Genomic DNA, 22,671 nt, shown 5'->3' on the forward strand with positions numbered 1-22,671 from the left:
GGATTCGGAATCAGCCATAATGGAATGGGAAAGTAGACTAAATGGGCTGAATGGCCTAATTCAGCTCCTATGTCCTCTGATCTTATGGTCTTACATAGACCAGGTAAGAGTAATCAGTTATCTGGAGGATGCAATTCGTTGCCACAGTTGGCCGGGGGGCCAAGTCATTGGATATATTTTAAGCTGCAGTTGATAGATTCTTGATTAGTAAGGGCATCAAAGGCTCTGGGGAGAAAGCAGGAGAATATAACTGTGAGGAAGAATAAATCAGCCATGATCAAATGATCAAATGTCCTAAATCTGCTCCTGTCTCTTAATGATCAATGGTATTAAGGCTATCTAGGTATTATTCAATTTGTTACTCGTTTGTAGCATGGTTCACTCTTCAATTTTATGGCAAATTTATTTAATTAGTTAAATTTGAATTGCATATCTGCCATGGTGAGGTTTGAATATATATTCTTCAGCCAAATCTGATTGCCAGGGCTAGAAAGCACATTAGAGGAGGCAGTGCTGCAGGATTAGGTAAGGGTGATGGTTGATGAGAGCATTGGAGGAACTTTTGCTCTTAGACTATGAGACATAGGTGCAAATTAGACCATTCAGTCTATCAAGTCTGTTCTGCTAGACCATCATGGCTGATTTTTTATATCCATCTCAACCCCAATCCCCTGCCTTCTCCCCTGTAACTTATGACTCCTTAACTAATCAAAAACCAATCAACCTCTGCTTTGAATAAACCCAGTCTCTTGGTCTCCACAGCCGTCTGTAGGAATAAGTTCCATAGACTTAACGCCCTTGTCACTCAGAGGGTGATGAGGGTGTGAAACGAGCTGCAGGTGAAAGTGATGCATGTGGGTTCATTTGCAACATTTAAGAGGTTTGTTTAAGTACAATATATGGATGGTAGGGGTATGTAATGCTATGGTCCAGATAGGACTGGTGGAAAAGTTCAGCATGGACTGATCTGCTGAAGGCCCTGTTGGTGCATTGTATTATAGGACTATGGCTTTATTATAGGAGGCTTTCTGGCTTTGAAGTACATTTCTCCTAATCTGTCATTTATAATTTTAACCTTGGTAATTACAAAGGAACAAATCAATCAATAGATATCTTATGTCTGTTTCTACTTACATCTTCACCTTTTATAGAACAGTCCCATACTTTATTCCATCCAATTACTGAAACAGCAGTTGAAATCGACAGTTCCATCAATGCAAATACAAGGAGAATGATCCTCAGACTAAAGTGAGATTCCTGAGAATGAATGATAAGAGATCGTCAACACAGTGGTCAAAGCTGGGCAGTAATTAATAACTGGGCAATTGGTGTATTATTGTCACATGTGCCAATGTACATATACAAGTGAATCATTCATTGAAAGGTTGTCACTGGCATCTAGGGTGGTGAAAAACGAATTTAGATAGATAGATAGATAGATAGATAGATAGATAGATAGATAGATAGATAGATACTTTATTCATCCCCATGGGGAAATTCAACTTTTTTTTCCAATGTCCCATACACTTGTTGTAGCAAAACTAATTACATACAATACTTAACTCAGTAAAAAATATGATATGCATCTAAATCACTATCTCAAAAAGCATTAATAATAGCTTTTAAAAAGTTCTTAAGTCCTGGCAGTTGAATTGTAAAGCCTAATGGCATTGGGGAGTATTGACCTCTTCATCCTGTCTGAGGAGCATTGCATCGATAGTAACCTGTCGCTGAAACTGCTTCTCTGTCTCTGGATGGTGCTATGTAGAGAATGTTCAGAGTTTTCCATAATTGACCGTAGCCTACTCAGCGCCCTTCGCTCAGCTACCGATGTTAAACTCTCCAGTACTTTGCCCACGACAGAGCCCGCCTTCCTTACCAGCTTATTAAGACGTGAGGCGTCCCTCTTCTTAATGCTTCCTCCCCAACACGCCACCACAAAGAAGAGGGCGCTCTCCACAACTGACCTATAGAACATCTTCAGCATCTCACTACAGACATTGAATGACGCCAACCTTCTTAGGAAGTACAGTCGACTCTGTGCCTTCCTGCACAAGGCATCTGTGTTGGCAGTCCAGTCTAGCTTCTCGTCTAACTGTACTCCCAGATACTTGTAGGTCTTAACCTGCTCCACACATTCTCCATTAATGATCACTGGCTCCATATGAGGCCTAGATCTCCTAAAGTCCACCACCATCTCCTTGGTCTTGGTGATATTGAGACGCAGGTAGTTTGAGTTGCACCATATCACAAAGTCCTGTATCAGTTTCCTATACTCCTCCTCCTGTCCATTCCTGACACACCCCACTATGGCCGTGTCATCAGCGAACTTCTGCATTTAGCGAATTTAGCATTTAGCATTTCAGTTAAGGCAGTGAGAATAGGAGTCAGGTCATTGGTGAGGCCACATTTGCAGTTTTGAACAGTCTGTTATAGGGAAGATATGGTTAACCTGGAAAGAGTGCAGAAAAGATTTATGAAGATATTAACAGGACTGGAGGGCCTGAGTTATAGGCAGAGATTGGCCAGGTTATGTCACTATTCCTTTGAGCACAGAAAATAGAACATAGAACAGTATAGGCCCTTCAGCCCATGATGTTGTATCACACATTTAACCTACTTAAAAACCATTCTGACATTTCCCTCCCATATAGTCTTCCATTTTTCTTCCATCCAGCTGCCTTTCTAGGGGTTTCGTAAAAGTTCCTAATATATCTGGTTCTACCACCACCCTCTATGTAATAAATCTGTCTCTAACATCAACCCCATACTTTTCTCCAAACACATGAAATTATGACCCCTTGTATTAATCATTTAATAATCAAAGATGCTCCAGAGAGAAAACCACAAGCTTAATCAACCTTTCCTCATAAGACATGCTATCTAATCCAGGAGCATCCTGGTAAATCTCCTCTGCATCCTTTCTAAAGTTTCCAAACCTAGAATGAGGTGAATACAATACTCTGTATGGTCTCAGCAGAGTTTTATAAAACTGAGACATTACTGATGGTCCTTGAACTTAGTCACCTGATCAATGAAGGCCAATGCGCCATACAACATCTTTACAACCCTATCAAGTTGTGCAGCAACTTCAAGGGACCTATGGATGTGGATTCCAAGATCCCACTGTTCTTTTGCACTGCTAAGAATCCAGCCAAGAACTTTGTATTCTGCCTTCAGGTTAGACCTTCTAAGATGAATCACTTTACACTTTTCCAGATTGAGCTCCATCTGGTGCTTCTCAGCCCAGCTCTGCACCCTCAATCCAATTCATTAAGGGCTCATATCCCCTTATAGCTCTCTTGGATTGAGTCTTAAGCTCCTTCCTGGCTATCCTGTAACTCTCAAGGGCACTGCTTAAGAATAAGGGGATATCTTACAGACATGTTTACAATTGTGTGAGGCATAGGTAAAGTGGACAGTCACAGAAGGTACCTAGGGTAGTAGACTCCAAAACTAGAGAACAGGTTTAGGCTGAGGGGGAAGATTTAAAATGACCAGAAGGGCAATTTTCAAAGTACAGTGTAAATTTATATAAAAAGCACATATATCAAACAAGTAGGGAGGTCATGTAACTTACACAGATTAAAGGTGCTTGCTGTCTTGAGGCAAATCAGAGTAGATAAATCCCCAGGACCTGACAGGGTATTCCCTCAGATCTTGAAGGAGACTAGCGTTGAAATTGCAGGAGCCCTGGCAGAAATATTTAAAATGTCGATATCCACGGGTCAGGTGCCGGAGGACTGGAGGATAACTCATGTAGTTCCATTGTTTAAAAAAGGCTCAAAAAGTAAGCCAGGAAATTATAGGCCAGTAAGTTTGACATCGGTAGTAGGTAAATTTTTGGAAGGAATACTAAGAGATAGGATCTACAAGTATTTGGATAGACAGGGACTTATTAGAAACAGTCAGCATGGCTTTGTGTGTGGTATGTCATGTTTAACCAATCTATTAGAGTTTTTCGAGGAAGTTACCAGGAAAGTGGATGAAGGTAAGGCAGTGGATGTTGTCTACATGGATTTCAGTAAGGCCTTCAACAAGGTCCCGCATGGGAGGTTAGTTAGGAAGATTCAGTTGCTAGGTATACATGGAGAGGTAGTAAATTGGATTAGACATTAGCTCAATGGAAGAAGCCAGAGAGTGGTAGTGGAGGATTGCTACTCTGAGTGGAGGCCTGTGACTAGTGGTGTGCCACAGGGATCAGTGCTGGGTCCATTGTTATTTGTCATCTATATCAATGATCTGGATGATAATGTGGCAAATTGGATCAGCAAATTTGCTGATGATATAAAGATTGGAGGTGTAGTGGACAGTGATGAAGGTTTTCAAAGCTTGCAGAGTGATTTGGACCAGCTGGAGTAATGGGCTTGAAAATGGCAGATGGAGTTTAATGCAGACAAGTGTAAGGTATTGCACTTCACAAGGTCAAACCAAGGTAGAACGTACAAGGTAAATGGTAGGACACTGAGGAGTGCAGTAGAACAGAGGGACCTGGGAGTACAGATACATAATTCCCTAAAAGTGGCATCACAAGTAGATAGGGTTGTAAAGAGAGCCTTTGGTACATTGGCCTTTATAAATCAAAGTATTGAGTATAAGATTGGAATGTTATGGTGAGGTTGTTTAAGACACTGGTGAGACTGAATTTCGAGTACTGTGAGCAGTTTTGGTCACCTAATTACAGGAAAGATATTAATAAGGTTGAAAGAGTGCAGAGAAGGTTTACAAGGATGTTGCCGGGACTTGAGAAACTGAGTTACAGAGAAAGGTTGAATAGATTAGGACTTTATTTGCTGGAGCGTAGGAGAATGAGGGGTGATTTGATAGAGGTGTATAAAATTATGGTGGGTATAGATAGAGTGAATGCAAGCAGGCTTTTTCCACTGAGGCCAGGGGAGTAAAAAACCAGAGATCATGGGTTAAGGGTGAAGGGGGAAAAGTTTAAAGGGAACATTGGGGGGGGGCTTCTTCATGCAGAGAGTGGTGGGAGTGTGGAATGAGCTGCCAGATGAAGTGGTGAATGCGGGCTCACTTTTGACATTTAAGAAAAACTTGGACAGGTATATGGATGAGAGGGGTTTGGAGGGATATGGCCCAGGTGCAGGTCAGTGGGACTAGGCAGAAAAATGGTTCGGCACAGCCAAGAAGGGCCAAAAGGTCTGTTTCTGTGCTGTAATGTTCTATGTTATCATTAATTATCCTGAGGTTCCTTTTTTTGCAAAATCCTGAAAGCATGCACCACCAGGCTCAAGAGAGCTTCTATCCCATTGTTATTAAACAACTGATATGTTCCCTAGTACAATAAGATGGCTTCCTGACCTCAGAATTTACTTCGTTATGATCTTGCACATTATTGTTTACCTGTAATGTACTGACTCTGTGGTAGTTCCACTTTATTTTGCATTCTGTTATTGTTGCTACTACATTGTAATTTCTGTCCTCACAAACAAGAGGAAATCTGTAGATGCTGGAAATCTGAGCAACACACACAAAATGCTGGAGGAACTCAGCAGGCCAGGCATCATCTATGGAAAGAGTACAGTCAACGTTTTGGGCCGAAACCCTTTGGCAGGTCTGGAGAAAAAAGCTGATAAGTAGATTTAAAAGGTGGGGGGGTGGAGAGGAGAGAAAAACACAAGGTGATAGGTGAATCCTGGAGGGGGAGGAATGAAGTAAGGAGCTGGGAAGTTGATTGGTGAAAGAGACAGAAGGCCATAGAAAAAAGAAAAGGGAGAGGAGCACTAGAGGGAGGTGATGGGTGGGCAAGGAGATAATGTGAGAGAGGGAAAAGGGGATAGGAAATGGTGAAGAAGTTAGGGTGGGGGCTTTACCAGAGCTTTGAGAAATCAATGTCTATGCCATCAGGTTGGAGGCTACCCAAATAGAATATAAGGTGTTGTTCCCCCAACCTAAGTGTGGCCTTATCACAACAGTGGAGGACACCATGGATGGACATATTGGAATGGGAATGAGAAGTTGAATTAAAATGGGTGACCACTGGGAGATCCTGCTTTTTCTGTTGAACAGATAGTAGGTTCTCAGCAAAGCAGTCTTCCTAGCTATGTCAGGTCTCACTGATATACTGGAGGCCACAACAGGAGCACCAAACACAGTATATAACCCAAACAGACTCACAGGTGAAGTATCGCCTCACCTGGAAGGACTGTTTAGTGCCCTGAATGGTGGTGAGGGAGGAGGTGTAGGGGCAAGTGTTGCACTTGCTCTGCTTGCGAGGGTAAGTGCCAGGAGGGAGATCAGTGGGGAGGGACAAATGGACAAGGAAGTCACGTAGGGAGCGATCCCTGTGGAAAGCATACACTTGGTGGTGGAATCCCATTGGAGGTGGCGGAAACTGGTGAAAGTTGTCCTCAGATGAGAAACCATTGACATCCTGAACTGCAGCTCAATCCCACTTTCTAGCTCTTGGCCCAGTGGTCAAGTCCACCCTTAACTTCAAAGACTCTAAACTCTGGGATTCATCTCAGTGTCTGTTGTTCCTACATTATTATCTTTTTTTAATTTAAAGATGCGCCCATCTTGGTCCAACAAGCCCATACAGACCCTTTACAGCCATCTGTTTAATTAACCTACTAATGCATATGTCTTTGAAATCTGAGAAAAAACTGGAGCACCTGGAGGAAACACATGCAGTCATGGGAAAAACATACAAACTCCCTATAGTCAGTGGCAGAAATGAAACCAGATCTCAGCACTAAAATACTGTTACATTAGCCACTACACTACCATGGGTCTGTACGTGTTCACCCTTAAGAAGGTACTTAACACTGACCTCTTTGGCACCATGGCTTGGTATCAATTTTTTGTCTGATCATATTCCTGCGGAATGCTTGGGATAAAATTATTTGGGATACCATGGCAATGAGGTGGGATGTTCCTGCCTTTCAGAGTTCAGAGTTTGAAGTTCAAATCAATGCAGTCCTTAAGGAGTTTGCCTGTTCTCCCTGTGACTGCATGGGTATCCTCTCGGTGCTCCGGTTTCCTGCTTCATCCCAAAAACATACCAGTTCGTAGGTAATTGATCTTTGTAAATTGCTCTGTGATTAAGCTAATGTGTTAAACAGGTGGGTTACAATGCAGAATGTCCTGTTGAGCCAGAAGGGCCTGCTCTGTGCTGTATCTCTAAATAAGATAAATACATTAAGTTGCCCCATTAATGCCAAACAAGTAGAATTTGTGGGGATAATTAGTCAGTACAAAGGCAGCATACACCTGTTCTTAAATAGTTGTAATGAGTGTGGGGTTTACTTACAGAAAGAACAGAATACTGGTAGTCTCCTGGTGTACATTTTTCTGGACTGTCACAGCGGACACGGGGAACCCATCTCCGTAGATCGATGGTAAATAACAGGAAAGCAGCTAGACTAGTGACAGCACTCAGTAGGTTAAAAATTGCACAACATCTGAGCTGTCGACAAAGTTAAAAGAGCAAAGTTATCATTTTGAATAGCAGCAATATGGAGTGATTTATTTTAAAATTTCTGCACTCTCATAAGTCATTGGGATAGTGTTTATTGGTACAACTAATTTCATACAATTCATCCACTCCCACCACTGTTACAGGGATGGTTTTTGTTTTGAGAAAACTTCAAGCTCTGTATTTGGTTTACCCGGCACCTTTCTGCTGGCCAACAATTTTCATTCCGCTCCATTCCAACAAGGTCTCCTCTACTACCACGATGATACCACTCCCATTGTATAAGCAAAACCTCATTTAATTTGACTCCAACTTGATGGCATTGACATCGATTCCCCTAACCCCTGTTAATTTCTCCCACTCCCCTTTCTCCTCTCCCCATCCCGGCTCCCCTATTATCTCTTCCCTTCTCCTCATCCTCCAATCACCTCACTGGTATGAAGGACTTAATTGTGCCTTTCCTCCTTCTCTTTTTTCCATGGTCCAACCTCTTCCCCTGTCCTCTCCTATCATTCCTTCTTCTGCAGCCCTTTATCATTTCCAGCTACTATCTTCCAACTTATCACTTCATCCCTCCCTCCCCACCCAATCTTCCCCCAAACCTGGCTTCAACTTTTAGCTGCCAGTTTGTACTCCTCCACCTATTTTTATTCTGGCTTCTTCCCCCTTCCTTTCCATTCCTGATGATGGGTTTCCTCTGTGTGCTCCAGCTTCCTCCCACTTTCCAAAAAGGTGCAGATTAGTATTATGATAATACTACTAAATATCATAATACTGTGGGTGGGCTGAGTTAGCTCTAGAAGCAGAGGAACACCTTCAGGCCAACCCCAACACATACATCCAGTGGCCACTTGATTAAGTACCCTCTGTACCTATAAAGTGGCCACTAAGTATATGTCTGTGGTCTTCTTCTGCTGTAGCCCATCCACTCAAGGTTCAGAGATGCTCTTCTACACTCCACTGTGGTAGTGCATAGTTATTACGGTTATTTGAGTTACTGTCGCCTTCCTGTCAGCTTGAACCAGTCTGGCCATTCTCCTCTGACCTCTCTCATTAGTAAGGTGTTTTTGTCCACAGAACTGACACTCACTTTATGTTGCTCTTTGCTTTTGTTTTTTGCACCATCCTTTATAAACTCTAGAACGTGATTTGCATGAAAATCCCAGGAGATCAGTAGCTTCTGTGATACTCAAAACACTCAATCTGGCACCAAAAATCATTCCACAGGCACTTAAATCACATTTCTTCCTTATTTTCATGTTTGGTCTGAGCAGAAAGTGAGCCTCTTGACCGTGCCTGTACATTTTTATACAATGTTTTGCTTCTATGTGTTTGGCTGATTAGACATTTGCATTAACAATGAGTTGTACCTAATAAAGCAGCCACTGAGTGCATTCAAACTATGCTGGTCGCTGACCCAAGCAACACATTTTACTGTAAATTTCAACGTACTTGTGACAAAGAAAGCTGATCTAATGTGGTTGCATCCCGACAACATTTAGAAGTGATTTAGTATACTGCTCTGGAGGGTGCAGATCACACAACTCCGGAAGCTTGATACCATCTAAGATAGAGTGAATGCAAGCAGGCTTTTTCCACCGAGGCTAGGGAAGAAAAAAAAAACAGAGGACATGGGTTAAGGGTGAAGGGGGAAAAGTTTAAAGGGAACATGGGGGGGGGGCTTCCTCACACAGAGCATGGTGGGATTGTGGAATGAGCTGCCAGATGAAGTGGTAAATGCGGGCTCACTTTTAACATTCAAGAAAAACTTGGATAGGTACATGGATGAGAGATGTATGGAGGGATATGGGTCAGGTGCAGGTCAGTGGGACTAGGTAGAAAAATGGTTCAGCACAGCCAAGAAGGGCCAAAAGGCCTGTTTCCATGCTGTAATGTTCTATGGTTCTATAAAGCTAGTCCTTCTATTGGCATGCCATCAACCACATTAAATATCCACTCCCTCCAAAATAGGCATATTGTGGCTGCAGTACGTAATATAGTCTTTAAAATGCACGGCAATTGCTCACCAAACCATTGTGATAGTTGTCCTAAACTCACAGCCTTTTCAACTGAGGCAGTAGGTTGTGAGTAACTAGTGTCCAGTTAGGACTCAATGGGCAGAATAGCTTGTTTCTGTGCTGCTTAATAACATGATCCAGGAATACAAGAACAACAAGGGAACTAGATACACGCACTATCACCTATTCCACCACATGGAACACAAACTTGACTGAGAAATATATCCACTCTTTCCTTCTCATTGGGTCTAAATCTTAAAGGTCACAACCCAAAAGTAATGGTACCAAAAGAGGTGCCATTAGAATACATGTTCGGCTGAATAAGTACATGTTCAGCACATCATTGTGGGCTGAAGGGCCTGTAATGTGTTGTAGTTTTTCTATGTTTCTATGTTTCCAATAGTGAACTTGGTGCAGAAAGCAACTCACCCTGGCTTTCTCAAGTGCAATTAAGGTTGAACAATAAATACAATGGCCAGATTCCAGAAATTGGATACAAAAGAAAGGACCATCAACAAGTTTGCCCAGAGTTTGCAGTTCATTTCACACTGGCTATGCTGACTTTTGTCACCATTCTAAACTAGATTTCAGTCACTTTAGCGAGAATCCCTTTTTCTGGCCCTCATACCTCCAAACGTCAGTTTAAAGGGATTTCTCTCACCATGAACCATGGAAGTAGAATTAGGCCATTCAGCCTATCAGTCTGCTCCATATTCCATCATGGCTCATTAACTAGCCCTCACAACCCCATTCCGCTGTCTTCTCCCGATAACCTTTGACACCCCTACTAATCAAGAACCTATCAACCTTCACCTACTTTGCCACCACAGCTGTCTGTTCCAATGAATTCTACACATTGACCACCTTATGACTAATGGAATTCCTTCTCATTTTTCTAAAGCACATCCTTCTATTTTGAGCTGTACATCTGGTCCGAGACTTTCCCACTATAGGAAACATCCTCTCCATGTCCACTTCTTGCTGGTCTTTCAATATTCAATAGGTTTCACTGAGTCTCCCCTAGCCCACCCCCCCCCCACCTTTCTACTAAACTACAGTGTGTACAGGCCGTTAGCCATCAAATGATCCTCATACATTAACCCTTTCTTACCCTGCATCATTCCCATGAAACAGTTGTGGATCCTCTCAAATGCCAGCTTATCCTTTCATAGATAAGGGGCCCAAAACTTAGATTTGGGTTTCATGGTAGCATAGCAGTTAGCACAATGGGAGTTCTGAAGTTAAGAGTTCAATTCTAGCTCTGTCTGTAAGGAGTTTGTATGTTCTCCCTGTGAACCATGTGGGTTTCTTCTGGGCCCCCAGTTTCCTCCCACAATCCAAGAATGTATCAGTTAGTTCAGTAATCCCTCATTGTAAATTGCCCTGTGATTAGGCTAGGGATAAATAGGTGGGATGCTGAGCACTGCGACTTTTTGGGCCTGTTCCACTATGTCTAAATCTAAATAAAGTAACTCCTCCATTAGGCGCCATTGAACTATTTCTGAAATATGGGAGACACAGGAGATCACAAATGCTGATATCTGGAGCAACAAACAACCCAGTGGAAGAACACAGTGGGGTCAGGCAGCACTTGCGGAGGGAAATGGACGGACAACATTTCAGGTCAACAACCTTCATTCCAGACTGAAAGATTTTTTTTTATTTAGCAACACAGTGTGGAAATAGGCCGTTCCATCCCTTCAAGCTACAGGACCCTTGCAACCCCCAACAAACTCTATTAATCCAAACATTAGGAAATCTGCAGATTCTGGAAATTCAAGCAACACACAAAAAATGCTGGTGGAATGCAGCAGGCTGGGCAGCATCTATAGGAAGAAGTAAAGTTGACGTTTCAGGCCGAGACCCTTTGTCACGACTAACTGAAAGAAGAGATAGTAGCAGATTTGAAAGTGGGAGGGGGAGGGGGAGATCTGAAATGATAGGAGAAGACAGGATGGGAGGGATGAAACTAAGAGCTGGAAAGTTGATTGGCAAAAGGGATACAGATCTGTAGAAGGGAGAGGATCATGGGACGGGAGGCCTAGAGAGAAAGAAAGGGGGAGGGGAGCACCAGAGGGAGATGGAGAACAGGAAAGGAGTGATTCTGAGAGGAACAGAGAGAGAAAAACAGAGAGAAAAAAAGGGAAAAATAATAGATATATAGATAGATAAGGGATGGGGTAAGAAGGGGAGGAGGGGCATTGATGCAAGTTAGAGAATTCAATGTTCATGCCATCAGGTTGGAGACTACCCAGACGGAATATCAGGTGTTGTTCCTCCAACCTGAGTGTGGCTTCATCTTGACAGTAGAGGAGGCCATGGATTGACATATCGGAATGGGAATGGGACATGGAATTAAAATGTGTGGCCACTGGGAGATCCTGCTTTTTCTGGCGGACCGAGGGTAGGTGTTCAGCGAAACGGTCTCCCAGTCTGCATCAGGTCTCACCAATATATAGAAGGCCACACCGGGAGCACCGGACTCAGTACATCACACCAGCCGACTCACTGGTGAAGTGTCACCTCACCTGGAAGGACTGTCTGGGGCCCTGAATGGTGGTGAGGGAGGAAGTGTAAGGGCAGGTGTAGCACTTGTTCCGCTTACAAGGGTAAGTGCTGGGAGAGAGATCGGTGGAAAGGGATGGGGGGGGAAACGAATGGACAAGGCAGTCGTGTAGGGAGCGATCCCTGCAGAAAGCAGAAAGACGGGGGAGGGAAAGATGTGCTTGGTGGGGGATCCCATTGGAGGTGGTGGAAGCTGTGGAGAATTATATGTTGGACCCTATTAATCCTTTGTTTGACCCGCTGAGTTCATGTAGCTGATTGCTTGTCATTGTGCCATTGAAATCACCTTGTTATTTTGTGGGAACTTGAGTTATTATTGGCCTCATCATGGTCCACACGTTGTTGGTGGTCAGATGCTCTAATAAGAGTTAACATTTTAGGCAAGAGATCTCAAGACTGAAACATTAACTCTGACTCTGCCTTACCTAATCAATGTTTCCTGCATTTCCTGCTATATTTAATATTTTCAGAATCTTTATTTTCATCACTTTCACTTTTCATCACTTTCACTATTCCCACAACCCTCCACCCACTCCCCCATCCTACAGGTTGGAATGCCAAATGCTAAAATATGAACTTGGAGATCTGAGCACTCAATCCAGGCACTCTGTGGGCAATTGTTGACATTGGGAGCAATGATGCTTTAAAGATAACCTCAATTTTACAAAACTATCACTGGGTGTTATTTTTGGTGTCAATGGAATGCGATATTTGATGTCACTGGAATGTTTATTTGTTGTCAATAGGTGTTACATGTGATGTCACTGGGTATCATATATAACATCAATGGGTGTTACATTTGATGTTACTGGGTGTTACATTTATTGTCAATGGGTACATGTGATGTCACTGAGTGTTACATTTGTTCTCAATGGGTGTTACATTTGATGTCACTGGGTGTTACATTTGATGTTACTGTGTGTTACATAGAAACATAAAAAACCTATAGCACAATACAGGCTATTCAGCCCACAAAGCTGTGCCAAACATGTCCTTACCTTAGAAGTTACCTAGGGTTATCCATAGCCCTCTATTTTTCTGAGATCCATGTACCTATCCAGGAGTCTCTTAAGAGACCCTGTCGTATCCACCTCCACCACGATCGCCGGCAGCCCATTCCACACACTCACCACTCTCTGTATAACAAAATTACCCCTGACATCTCCTCTGTACCTACTTCCAAGAACCTTAAAACTGTGCCCTCTCATGCTAGCCATTTCAGCCCTGGGAAAAAGCTTCTGACTATCCACACAATCAATGCCTCTCATCACCTTATACACCTCTATCAGGTCACCTTTCATCCTCCGTCACTCCAGGGAGCAAAGGCCAAGTTCACTCAACCTATTCTCATAAGGCATGCTCCCCAATCCAGGCAACATCCTTGTAAATCTCCCCTGCACCCTTTCTATGGTTTCCACATCCTTCCTATTGTGAAGGGACAAGAACTGAGTACAGTACTCCAAGTGGGGTCTGACCAGGGTCCAAAATAGCTGTAACATTACCTCTCGGCTCCTAAACTCAATCCCATGATTGATGAAGGCCAGTGCACTGTATGCTTTCTTAACCACAGAGTCAACCTGCACAGCAGCTTTGAGTGTCCTATGGATTCGGACCCCAAGATCCCTCTGATTCTGCACACTGCCAAGATTTTTACCATTAATACTTTATTCTGCCATCATATTTGACCTACCAAAATGAGCCACCTCACACTTAACTGGGTTGAACTCCATCTGCCACTTCTCAGCCCAGTTTTGCATCCTATCAATGTCCCGCTGTAACTGCCACATTATCCACAACACCCCCAACCTTTGTGTCATCAGCAAATTTACTAACCCATCCCTCCACTTCCTCATCCAGGTCATTTATAAAAATCATGAAGAGTAGGTATCCCAGAAAAGATCCCTGACGCACACAACTGGTCACCGACCCCCATGCAGAATATGACCTGTCAGCAACCACTCTTTGCCTTCTGTGGGCAAGCCAGTTCTGGATCCACAAAACAATGCCTCCTTTGATCCCATGCCTCCTTACTTTCTCAATAAGCCTTGCATGAGGTACCTTATCAAATGCCTTGCTGAAATCCATATACACTACATCTACTGCTCTACCTTTATCAATGTGTTTAGTCACATCCTCAAAAAAATTCAATCAGGCTTGTAAGGCATGACCTGTCTTTCACAATGCCATGCTGACTATTCCTAATTACAGTATATTATGCCTCTGCAAATGTTCATAAATCCTGCCTCTCAGGACCTTCTCCATCAACTTACCAACCACTGAAGTAAGACTCACTGGTTGATAATTTCCTGGGCTATCTCCAATTCCTTTCTTGAATAAAGGAACAACATCTGCAACCCTCCAATCCTCCAGAACCTCTCCCATCCCCATTGATCATGTACAGATCATCACCAGAGGCTCAGCAATCTCCTCCCTCACCTCCCACAGTAGCCTTGGGTACATCTCATCCAGTCCCGGTGACTTATCCAACTTGATGCTTTCCAAAAGCTCCAGCACATCCCCTTTCTTAATATCTACATGCTCAAGCTTTTCAGTCCACTGTAAGTCACCTCTACAATCACCAAGATCCTTTTCCATAGTGAATACTGAAGCAAAGTACTCATTAAGTACCTCTGCTATCTCCTCCAGTTCCATACACACTGCTCCACTGTCACACTTCATTGGTCCTATTCTCTCACATCTTATCCTCTTCCTCTTCACATACTTGTAGAATGCCTTGGGGTTTTCCTTAATCCTGTCCGCCAAGGCCTTCTTATGGCCCCTTATGTGTCTCCTAAATTTTTTTTCTTAAGCTCCTTCCTGCTGGCCTTATAATATTCTAGATCTCTATCATTACCTAGATTTTTAACCTTTTGTAAGCTCTTCTTTTGTTCCTGACTAGATTTACAATAGCCTTTGTACACCATGGTTCCTGTACCCTACCATCCTTTCCCTGTCTCATTGGAATGTACCTATGCAGAACTCCACACAAATATCCCCTGAACATTTGCAACATTTCTTCCGTACATTTCCCTGAGAACATCTGTTCCCAATTTATGCTTCCAAGTTCCTGCCTAATAGCCTCATATTTCCCTTTACTCCAATTAAACACTTACCTAACTTGTCTGTTCTACTCCTTCTCCAATGCTATGGTAAGGAGATAGAATCGTGATTACTATCTCCAAATGCTCTCTCACTGAGAGGTCTGACACTTGATCAATTTCATTTCCTAATACCAGATCAAGTACAGCCTCTCCTCTTGTAGGTATATCTGCATATTGTGTCAAGAAACCTTCTAGAACACACCTAACAAACTCCACCCTATCTAAACCTCTTGCTCTAGGGACATGCCAATTGATATTTTGGAAATTAAAATCTCCCACCACAACAACCCTGTTATTATTACACCTTTCCAGAATCTGTCTACTTTCTGCTCCTTGATATCCCTGTTACTATTGGGTGGTCTATAGAAAAATATGCAGTAGAATTATTGACCCCTTCCTGTTCCTAACTTCCACCTACAGAGACACTGTAGACAATCCTTCCATGTCTTCCTCCTTTTCTGCAGCCATGATGCTATCTCTGATCAACAGTGCCACGCCCCCACCTCTTTTGCCTCCCTCCCTGTCCATCTAAAGCCTGGCACTCAAAGTAACCATTCCTGCCCCTGAGCCATCCAAGTCTCTGTAATGACCACAACATCATAGCTCCAAGTATTGATCCATGCTCTAAGCTCATCTGCTTTGTTCATAATACTTCCCTGCGTTAAAATAGACACATCTCAAACCATCGGTCTGAGAGCATCCCTTCTCTATCACCTACCTATCCTCCCTTCTCCAAGATTTCTCTATTTGTAAGCCAAGCGCCTCTTCCTCCATTTCTTCCCCCAACAATTCTGGTTTAAACTCTCCCCAATAGCCTTAGCAAACTTCCCCGCCAAGATATTGGCCCCTCTTGCATTCAAGTGCAACCCGTCCTTTTTGTACAGGGCACTCCTGCCCCAAAAGAGATCCCAGTGATCCAGAAATCTGAATCCCTGCCCGCTGTTCCATTTCCTCAGCCACACATTTATCCTCCACCTCACTCTATTCCAATACTTACTGTCACATGGCACAGGCACTAATCCCGAGATGACTACCTTTGTGGTCCTGCTTCTCAAATTCCTTCCTAACTCCCTGTAGTCTGCTTTCAGGACCTCCTCCTTTTTCCTGCCTATGTTGTTGGTACCAATATGTACCACAATATCTGGCTGTTCTCCTTCACACTTCAGGATATCGTGGTGGACGTGATCAGAAATGTCCTGGACCCTGGCTCCTAGGAGGAAAACTACCATCCGTACTTCTTTCCTGCATCCATAGAATTGCCTGTCTGACCCCCTAACTATAGAGTCCCCTGTCACTGATGCCATCCTCTTCCTTTCATCACCCTTCTGAGCCACGGGGCCAGACTCTGTGCCAGAGGTGTGGCCACGGTTGCTTCCCCATATAGGTCATTCCCCCCCATTTGATTACATTTGATGTTACTAGGTGTTACATTTGATGTCAATAGATGTTATATTTGATGTCACTGAGTGTTACATTTGATGTTATTGGGTGTTATATTTGCTGTTAATGGGTGTTAAATCTAATGTCACTGGGTGTTGCTGGAGCACAAATGTGCAGTTGCTTGAGAACAAAATTGAGAACCTAAGGACAAGATTGCTGTATCTTTGGGAAGTGAGGAATTGTAACTGAGACGTGGCTTTCTCAGAGTACGCTAGATATGGTGATTAGACCTGAAGGTTTCTTGATTCACAGGATGGGCTGACTTGTTTATTCAGAGAGGGCAAAGGGTGGGGGATGTGTCTTTCATCATCAAGTCTCTCTGGTACTCTGATGTGGTAGTTTTGTCATACTCATGTTTTCACAACCTTGAACACTTAATATTCAAATGCTGACCATTCTATTTACCAAAAAGTTCTCCTCTGTGATCCTGACCATAGTTTACATAGCGAATGACTATAATCAAGGCTTGAGTTATTACATGATGTCATTACCAAACAGTCCACTCCGATGCATTTCAAATCATATTCGGGATTTCAATCAGGATTGTTTGAAGGAATCCCTGCCCAGTTACCATCAGAATATAACCTGCAGCACCAGAGATCCCAACACACTGGACCACTGTTATACTAAGCTACGGAATGCCTACCATTCCATACCCAGATAACATTTCAGGAAATCTGATCCCTTTGCTGTCTTTCTCCTTCCTGCATATAGACAGAGGCTAAAGAACAAGCTCCAGTGATTCGGACAACCAACATAGAGGAGGTTGCAGGAGGCAGAGAAGCGGCTAAGGGATTGCTGCAAATCAGTGCACCAGACCATGTTCAATGACTCATCTGTGGATTTCAATAAATATACCATGGATATTTATAAGAACAGTCATAGACCAGTGCACCCCCACAAAATCATCCTGTTTTCCCCAACCAGAAGCCCTGGATAAACCATGAGATCCGCAAACTGCTGAGGGCCAGATCAGAGACATTCAAGTCTGATGACCAAGAAAGTTACAAGAGGTCCAGGTACGATCTCCAGATGAGGATGCTTCAGAGAGGCTTGAATGCTATCACTTCTTACAAAGTGAAATCAAGTGTCATACATAGGTGACAACAGCGCTTTGCTTCCAGATGAGCTCAAAGCCTTCTATGCTCATTTTCACAATCAAAACGTGGAGGTACCATCAGAAACTTCACAGCACCCATTGACCCAGTGATTTCAGTCTTTGAGATCAATATAAAAGCATCGTTCAGGAGGGTAAACCCATGGAAAGCATCCATACCAGTCTGGGTACCTACCAAGTACTAAAGACAGTGTTAATCAACTGGCTAGAGTGTTTAGTGAGATCTTTAACTTCTCACTTCAGCAGTCTGAGGTATCCCATTTACTTCCATCAGGCTTCAATTAAACTGGTGCCTAAGAAGAAAGTGGCAACCTGCATTGTCCAGTAGCACTTACATCCACAGTGATGAAGTGTTTTGAGATGTTGGTGATCAACCTTATCAACTCCTGCCTGAGAAGCAATGTGGATCTGCTCCAATTTGTCTACTGGCACAACAGATCCACAGCAGATGCCAGTTCATTAACTTTCCATTCAACCCTGGAACATCTGGACAGCAAAGAAGCAAACATCAAGATGCTATTTATCATCTACAGCTTGACATTCAGTACTGTAATCCCCTAAAAACTAATCAATAAACTTCAAGACCTTGGCCTAAATTTGTCCTTGTGCTGTTGGATCCCCAATTCCCTCACTTACAGACCACAGTCAGATCAGATTGGAAACAACATCTGCCCAATCTTCAACAGCACTGGTGCACCACAAGGCTGTGTGCATAACCAGCTGCTCACTCACTTTGAATGTGTTGTGGGCAGTATACTGACGAGCTGCATCACAACTTGGTATGGGAACACAAATGCCCTTGAACAGAGAATCCTACAAAAGGTAGTGGATATACCCAATACTTCATGGCTAAAGCCCTTCCTACTGCTGAGCACATCAACATGGAGCATTATTGTAGGAAACCAGCATCCATCATCAGGGACCCTCACCACCTAGGTCATGCTCCCTTCTTGCTGCTGCCATCAGAAAGAAGGTACAGAAGCCTCAGAACTCACACCACCAGGTTTAGTAATGGTTGTTAGGCCTCAACGATCAAGCTCTTGAGCCAGAGGCGATAACTTCACTCAACTTCACTTCCCCATCACTGAACTGTTCCCACAACCTATGCACTCACTTTCAAGGAATCTTCATCTCATGTTCCTGATATTTATTGCTTTTCTCCTTTTATATGTGCACAGTTTGGTGTCTCTTATACAGTACACTGGTTGTCCGCCATTTTGAGTGTGATCTTTCATTGATTCTACTATGGTTATTAGATTTATTGAGTACGGCCGGAAGAAAATAAACCTCATTGTATATGGTGACATACGTGTTTTGATAATAAATTTACTTGAAATTTGAACTTTGATGTTGGTTTCAGATGATGTCACTGCATGCTAATTTGATGTCAACGGGTATTCTATTTGTTGCGAAGTAGACTATTATTATCAAATTTGCATGTTACCTATTCTACAAATTAAACCTCATCTTCCCTTAAAGTGTGTAATGTTCCTCATGTGAGCCCACCACCATTGTACACTTCCACCAATGAATACCGTATTTCCTTCAATGTCAGCAAAAGCAAAGAGCTGGCCATTGACTTCAGGAATGGGTCCATTTCACATGCTCCTGTCCAGATCAACATTGTTGAGGTTGAGAGAGTGGAGAGCTTTAAATTCCTACCCGTAAACATCACTAATAGCCTGTTCTGGAGCAACCACATTGACATAAAGAGCAAGAAAGCTCACCAAGGTCTCGACTTTTTCAGGGGGCTAAAATAAATTGTCATGTCCCTCTTGACTTACCAAATTTTAATCAATGAACTATAGAAAGCATTCTGTCAGAATGCATAATGGCTTGTGGTGGCACTGCTTTGCACATGACCACATGAAACTGCAGTGTTGTGAACACATCTTAGCACGTCACAGGAACCAGCCTCCCCTCTATGAACTGAGTCTATACTCATTGTTGACTCGGTAGACCAGCCAACATAATCAAAGACTCCACCCATGCTGAGCATTGATCTTGTGCCCTCTCCCATCAAGCAGAAGATACATAAGCCTGAAAACACATACCAGCAGGCTTAAAGACAGCTTCTGTCGCACAGTTACCAAATTCTTGATCAGATCTCTTGCAGGATAAGATGGATTCTTGGCTACACAATATACCGTGTGATCTTGGACTTTATCATTTAATCTGCACTGCACTTTTTCAACAGCTTTTACATTTTATTCTAAATTGTTCTTGCTTTACCTCATTCTAGTTCATGCATGTGACAATAATAAACTAATACCAACAAAAATGCTCTGCATCCAGAGAGACTTACTGAGATGAGGGTCATCTTCCTTTCAGCATTAACTGACATGATTCCAGAGATGATGAACTAAAAAAAAGTATTAAACATTAATTAAAGCAATTAAAATTTACTGTTATAAACTTCCAAATCTTTATATCACAGAAAATATTTGATAACTTGTAGTCATTAATGTTTTACTTCAAAATCCTATCCTTGACTTCCTCATCAGGAGACCACAGTCAGTGTGGATTAGTGATAACATCTCCTCGTCACTGACAGTCAAGGAAATGTGCTTAACACATGGTCCACGATCTCTACACTCAAGACTGTGTGGCTAAGTACTGCTCAAATGCCATCAGTATATTCACCAATGACGTCACTGTTGTTGGCAGAATCTCAGATGTCAATGAGGAGATACACAGGTCTGAGGTAGATTAGCTGGTTGAGGGGTGGCAGAACAACAACCTCGTGCTCAACATCAGCAAGACTAGGGGACTGATTGTGGATGACATGAAGGGGAAATGGGAGAACACACACCACTCCTCATTGAGGGATCTGTGATGGACAAGATGAGCAGCTTCAATTTCCTGGGCATCAGCCTCTGAGGATTTATCCTGGACCCAACACATTGATGTAATTATGAAGAAGGTACACCAACGGTTATACAACATTGGGAGTTTGAGGAGATTTGCCATGTCACCAAAGATTCTTCTAAGTTTTGACAGAGGTACTGTAGAGAACATTCTGAATGATTATATCACAGCCAGTATGGAGGCACCAATGTAGCAGATCCAAAGAGGCTGTCAACTTAGCCAGCTCCATCATGGACATAACACTCCCCACCATGGAGGATGTCTTAAAGAGGTAGTACCCCAAGAAAGCAGATTCCCTCATTAAGGACCCGCACTCATGCCCTCTTCCCATTACGATTGTTGGGGAGGGGTACAGGAGCCTGAAGGCCAACATTCAGCAATTTAATAATTGCTTCTTCCCCTCCACTATCAGATTCCAGAATGGTCCATGAGCACCACCTCTTTGATTTGCACTATTTATTTATTTCCATAACATAGTAATTCTTGTGTCTTCTGTTGTACTGTTGCCACAAAACACAAATTTGTTGACATATGTCAGTGATAATAAATGAGTCCTGAGTTGCTGAGTTACATTCATATAAATCGGTAAAGAGTTTTGAAATGTCTTGGGTGGTAATACATAACAACTCATCTACCCTTCCTGATTGGTCATTTAGTTTCTGTGCCATTCCACTTCATTCCAGATTTGCATCATCCCACAATATTTGGAGAATGGTACAGTACAGCAACAGGCTATTTGGTCCATCTTGTTCATGCTGATCATGTCGTCTCTCTAACCTAGTCTCATTTGTATTTGACCCATATCCCTCTAAACCTTTCCTACCACTGTACCTGTCCAATTTTAAACTTTGTAATTGCACCTGGCTCTACTGCTTCCTCCAGTGAGATGTTGAGGGTCCATAATGTTGGATGCCACAGTAATGAAATGGAAACCTTAACTAGAATATATTCTGACTAGAATAGAAAAGCAAGGATGTAATATTGAGGATTTATAAAGCACTTGTCATGCCTCACATGGAGTATTATGAGCAGTTTTGCACCCCTTAGCTAAGAAAGGATGTGCTGACATTAGAGAGGGTTCAAAGAAGGCTTACGAGAATAATTCCAGGATTGAAAGGCTTGTCATTGTCATAAGGGGACAGGAGGCTGGACCCAAGTGCAGGACGCAGGCACTAAAGTACTAGAGGCAGGACAGGAACAACTAAAGGTTAGAACAAGATGGGGAGACTGTAGCGTGCGTGAGGGACATGGCGTTCAAGGTGATCCTGGGGTTCAGAGATAGTGCTGGCAAGGCAGGATCCTGGAGTTCATGACCAGGCAGGATCTTGGTTAGGCTAGAGGATGGGTCTATGGGACAAGGAATGCTGGGAGGATAGCCCCCTGGGGGGGCCGCATAACTCCTGGGCGGAGCCCGGCCTCCCAGGCAGGAACACAGGGGCCTGGGCAGGTCACAGGGCACCTGGGCAGGATGTTGGGCACAACCCGTCGGAAGCGAGAGGTAGGAAAGGGCAGAAACCCCACCGTGCAATGGCAGTCTGGTCTGCTTACCCAACGGAGGCAAGTGATAGGAAGGGAGCTCGGTCCAGGGTGACTCCGAGACTTACTCACGGAACTAGTTGATTAACAGTGGGTACTCCTAGCCCAGGCAAACAGGACGAACAGAATGAAACTGTGCAAGCAGGGCAAACATGATGAACAGGTCGGAACAGGGTAAATAGGATGACCAGCGCAAACAGGATGACCAGGTCGGAACAGGATAGACAGGCGAACAAGGCAAACCAGATGGAACAGCAGGACTAGCGCATACAAGACAAAACAGGACAACCCCCCAACTAAACTCAGTCCCAGAGCCCCTTATATACACCTGCCAGCCGATGGGCATCAGGTGAGCCTCCTTGAGTCCAAACAAGCCACAATGATCCACGGGTGTGACTACTTGGGCTCAAGGGTGAAAGGAGGGATGGCTACAAGACCCGGAGTCCGCGGACCAGATCAAGACCCAGAATGTGGGCTCCGGACCGGACCATAACAGTCATATGAGGAGAGTACTCAGAGGAGTTCAGAAGAATGAGGAGTAATCTCATTGAAACCTATCAAATGTTGAAAGGCCTTGATAGAGTGGATGTG

General features: G+C 43.3%; 1 protein-coding gene across 1 annotated transcript in view; it reads right to left on the bottom strand.

The window, feature by feature from the left end:
* ms4a17a.11 (membrane-spanning 4-domains, subfamily A, member 17A.11) overlaps positions 1–22,671 on the bottom strand; it is a 34,527-nt gene that overhangs the window by 7,685 nt on the left and 4,171 nt on the right. Inside the window, exons 2-4 of the mRNA XM_073039092.1 lie at positions 19,982–20,038; positions 7,271–7,426; positions 1,135–1,257 (exon numbers count right to left, since the gene is read on the bottom strand). Of these exons, the coding sequence (XP_072895193.1) occupies positions 1,135–1,257; positions 7,271–7,426; positions 19,982–20,038 (336 nt within the window). The remainder of the gene's footprint in view (positions 1–1,134; positions 1,258–7,270; positions 7,427–19,981; positions 20,039–22,671) is intronic.

This window comes from Hemitrygon akajei, chromosome 3, assembly GCF_048418815.1.
Source record: "Hemitrygon akajei chromosome 3, sHemAka1.3, whole genome shotgun sequence".
Taxonomy (NCBI): Eukaryota; Metazoa; Chordata; class Chondrichthyes; order Myliobatiformes; family Dasyatidae; genus Hemitrygon; species Hemitrygon akajei.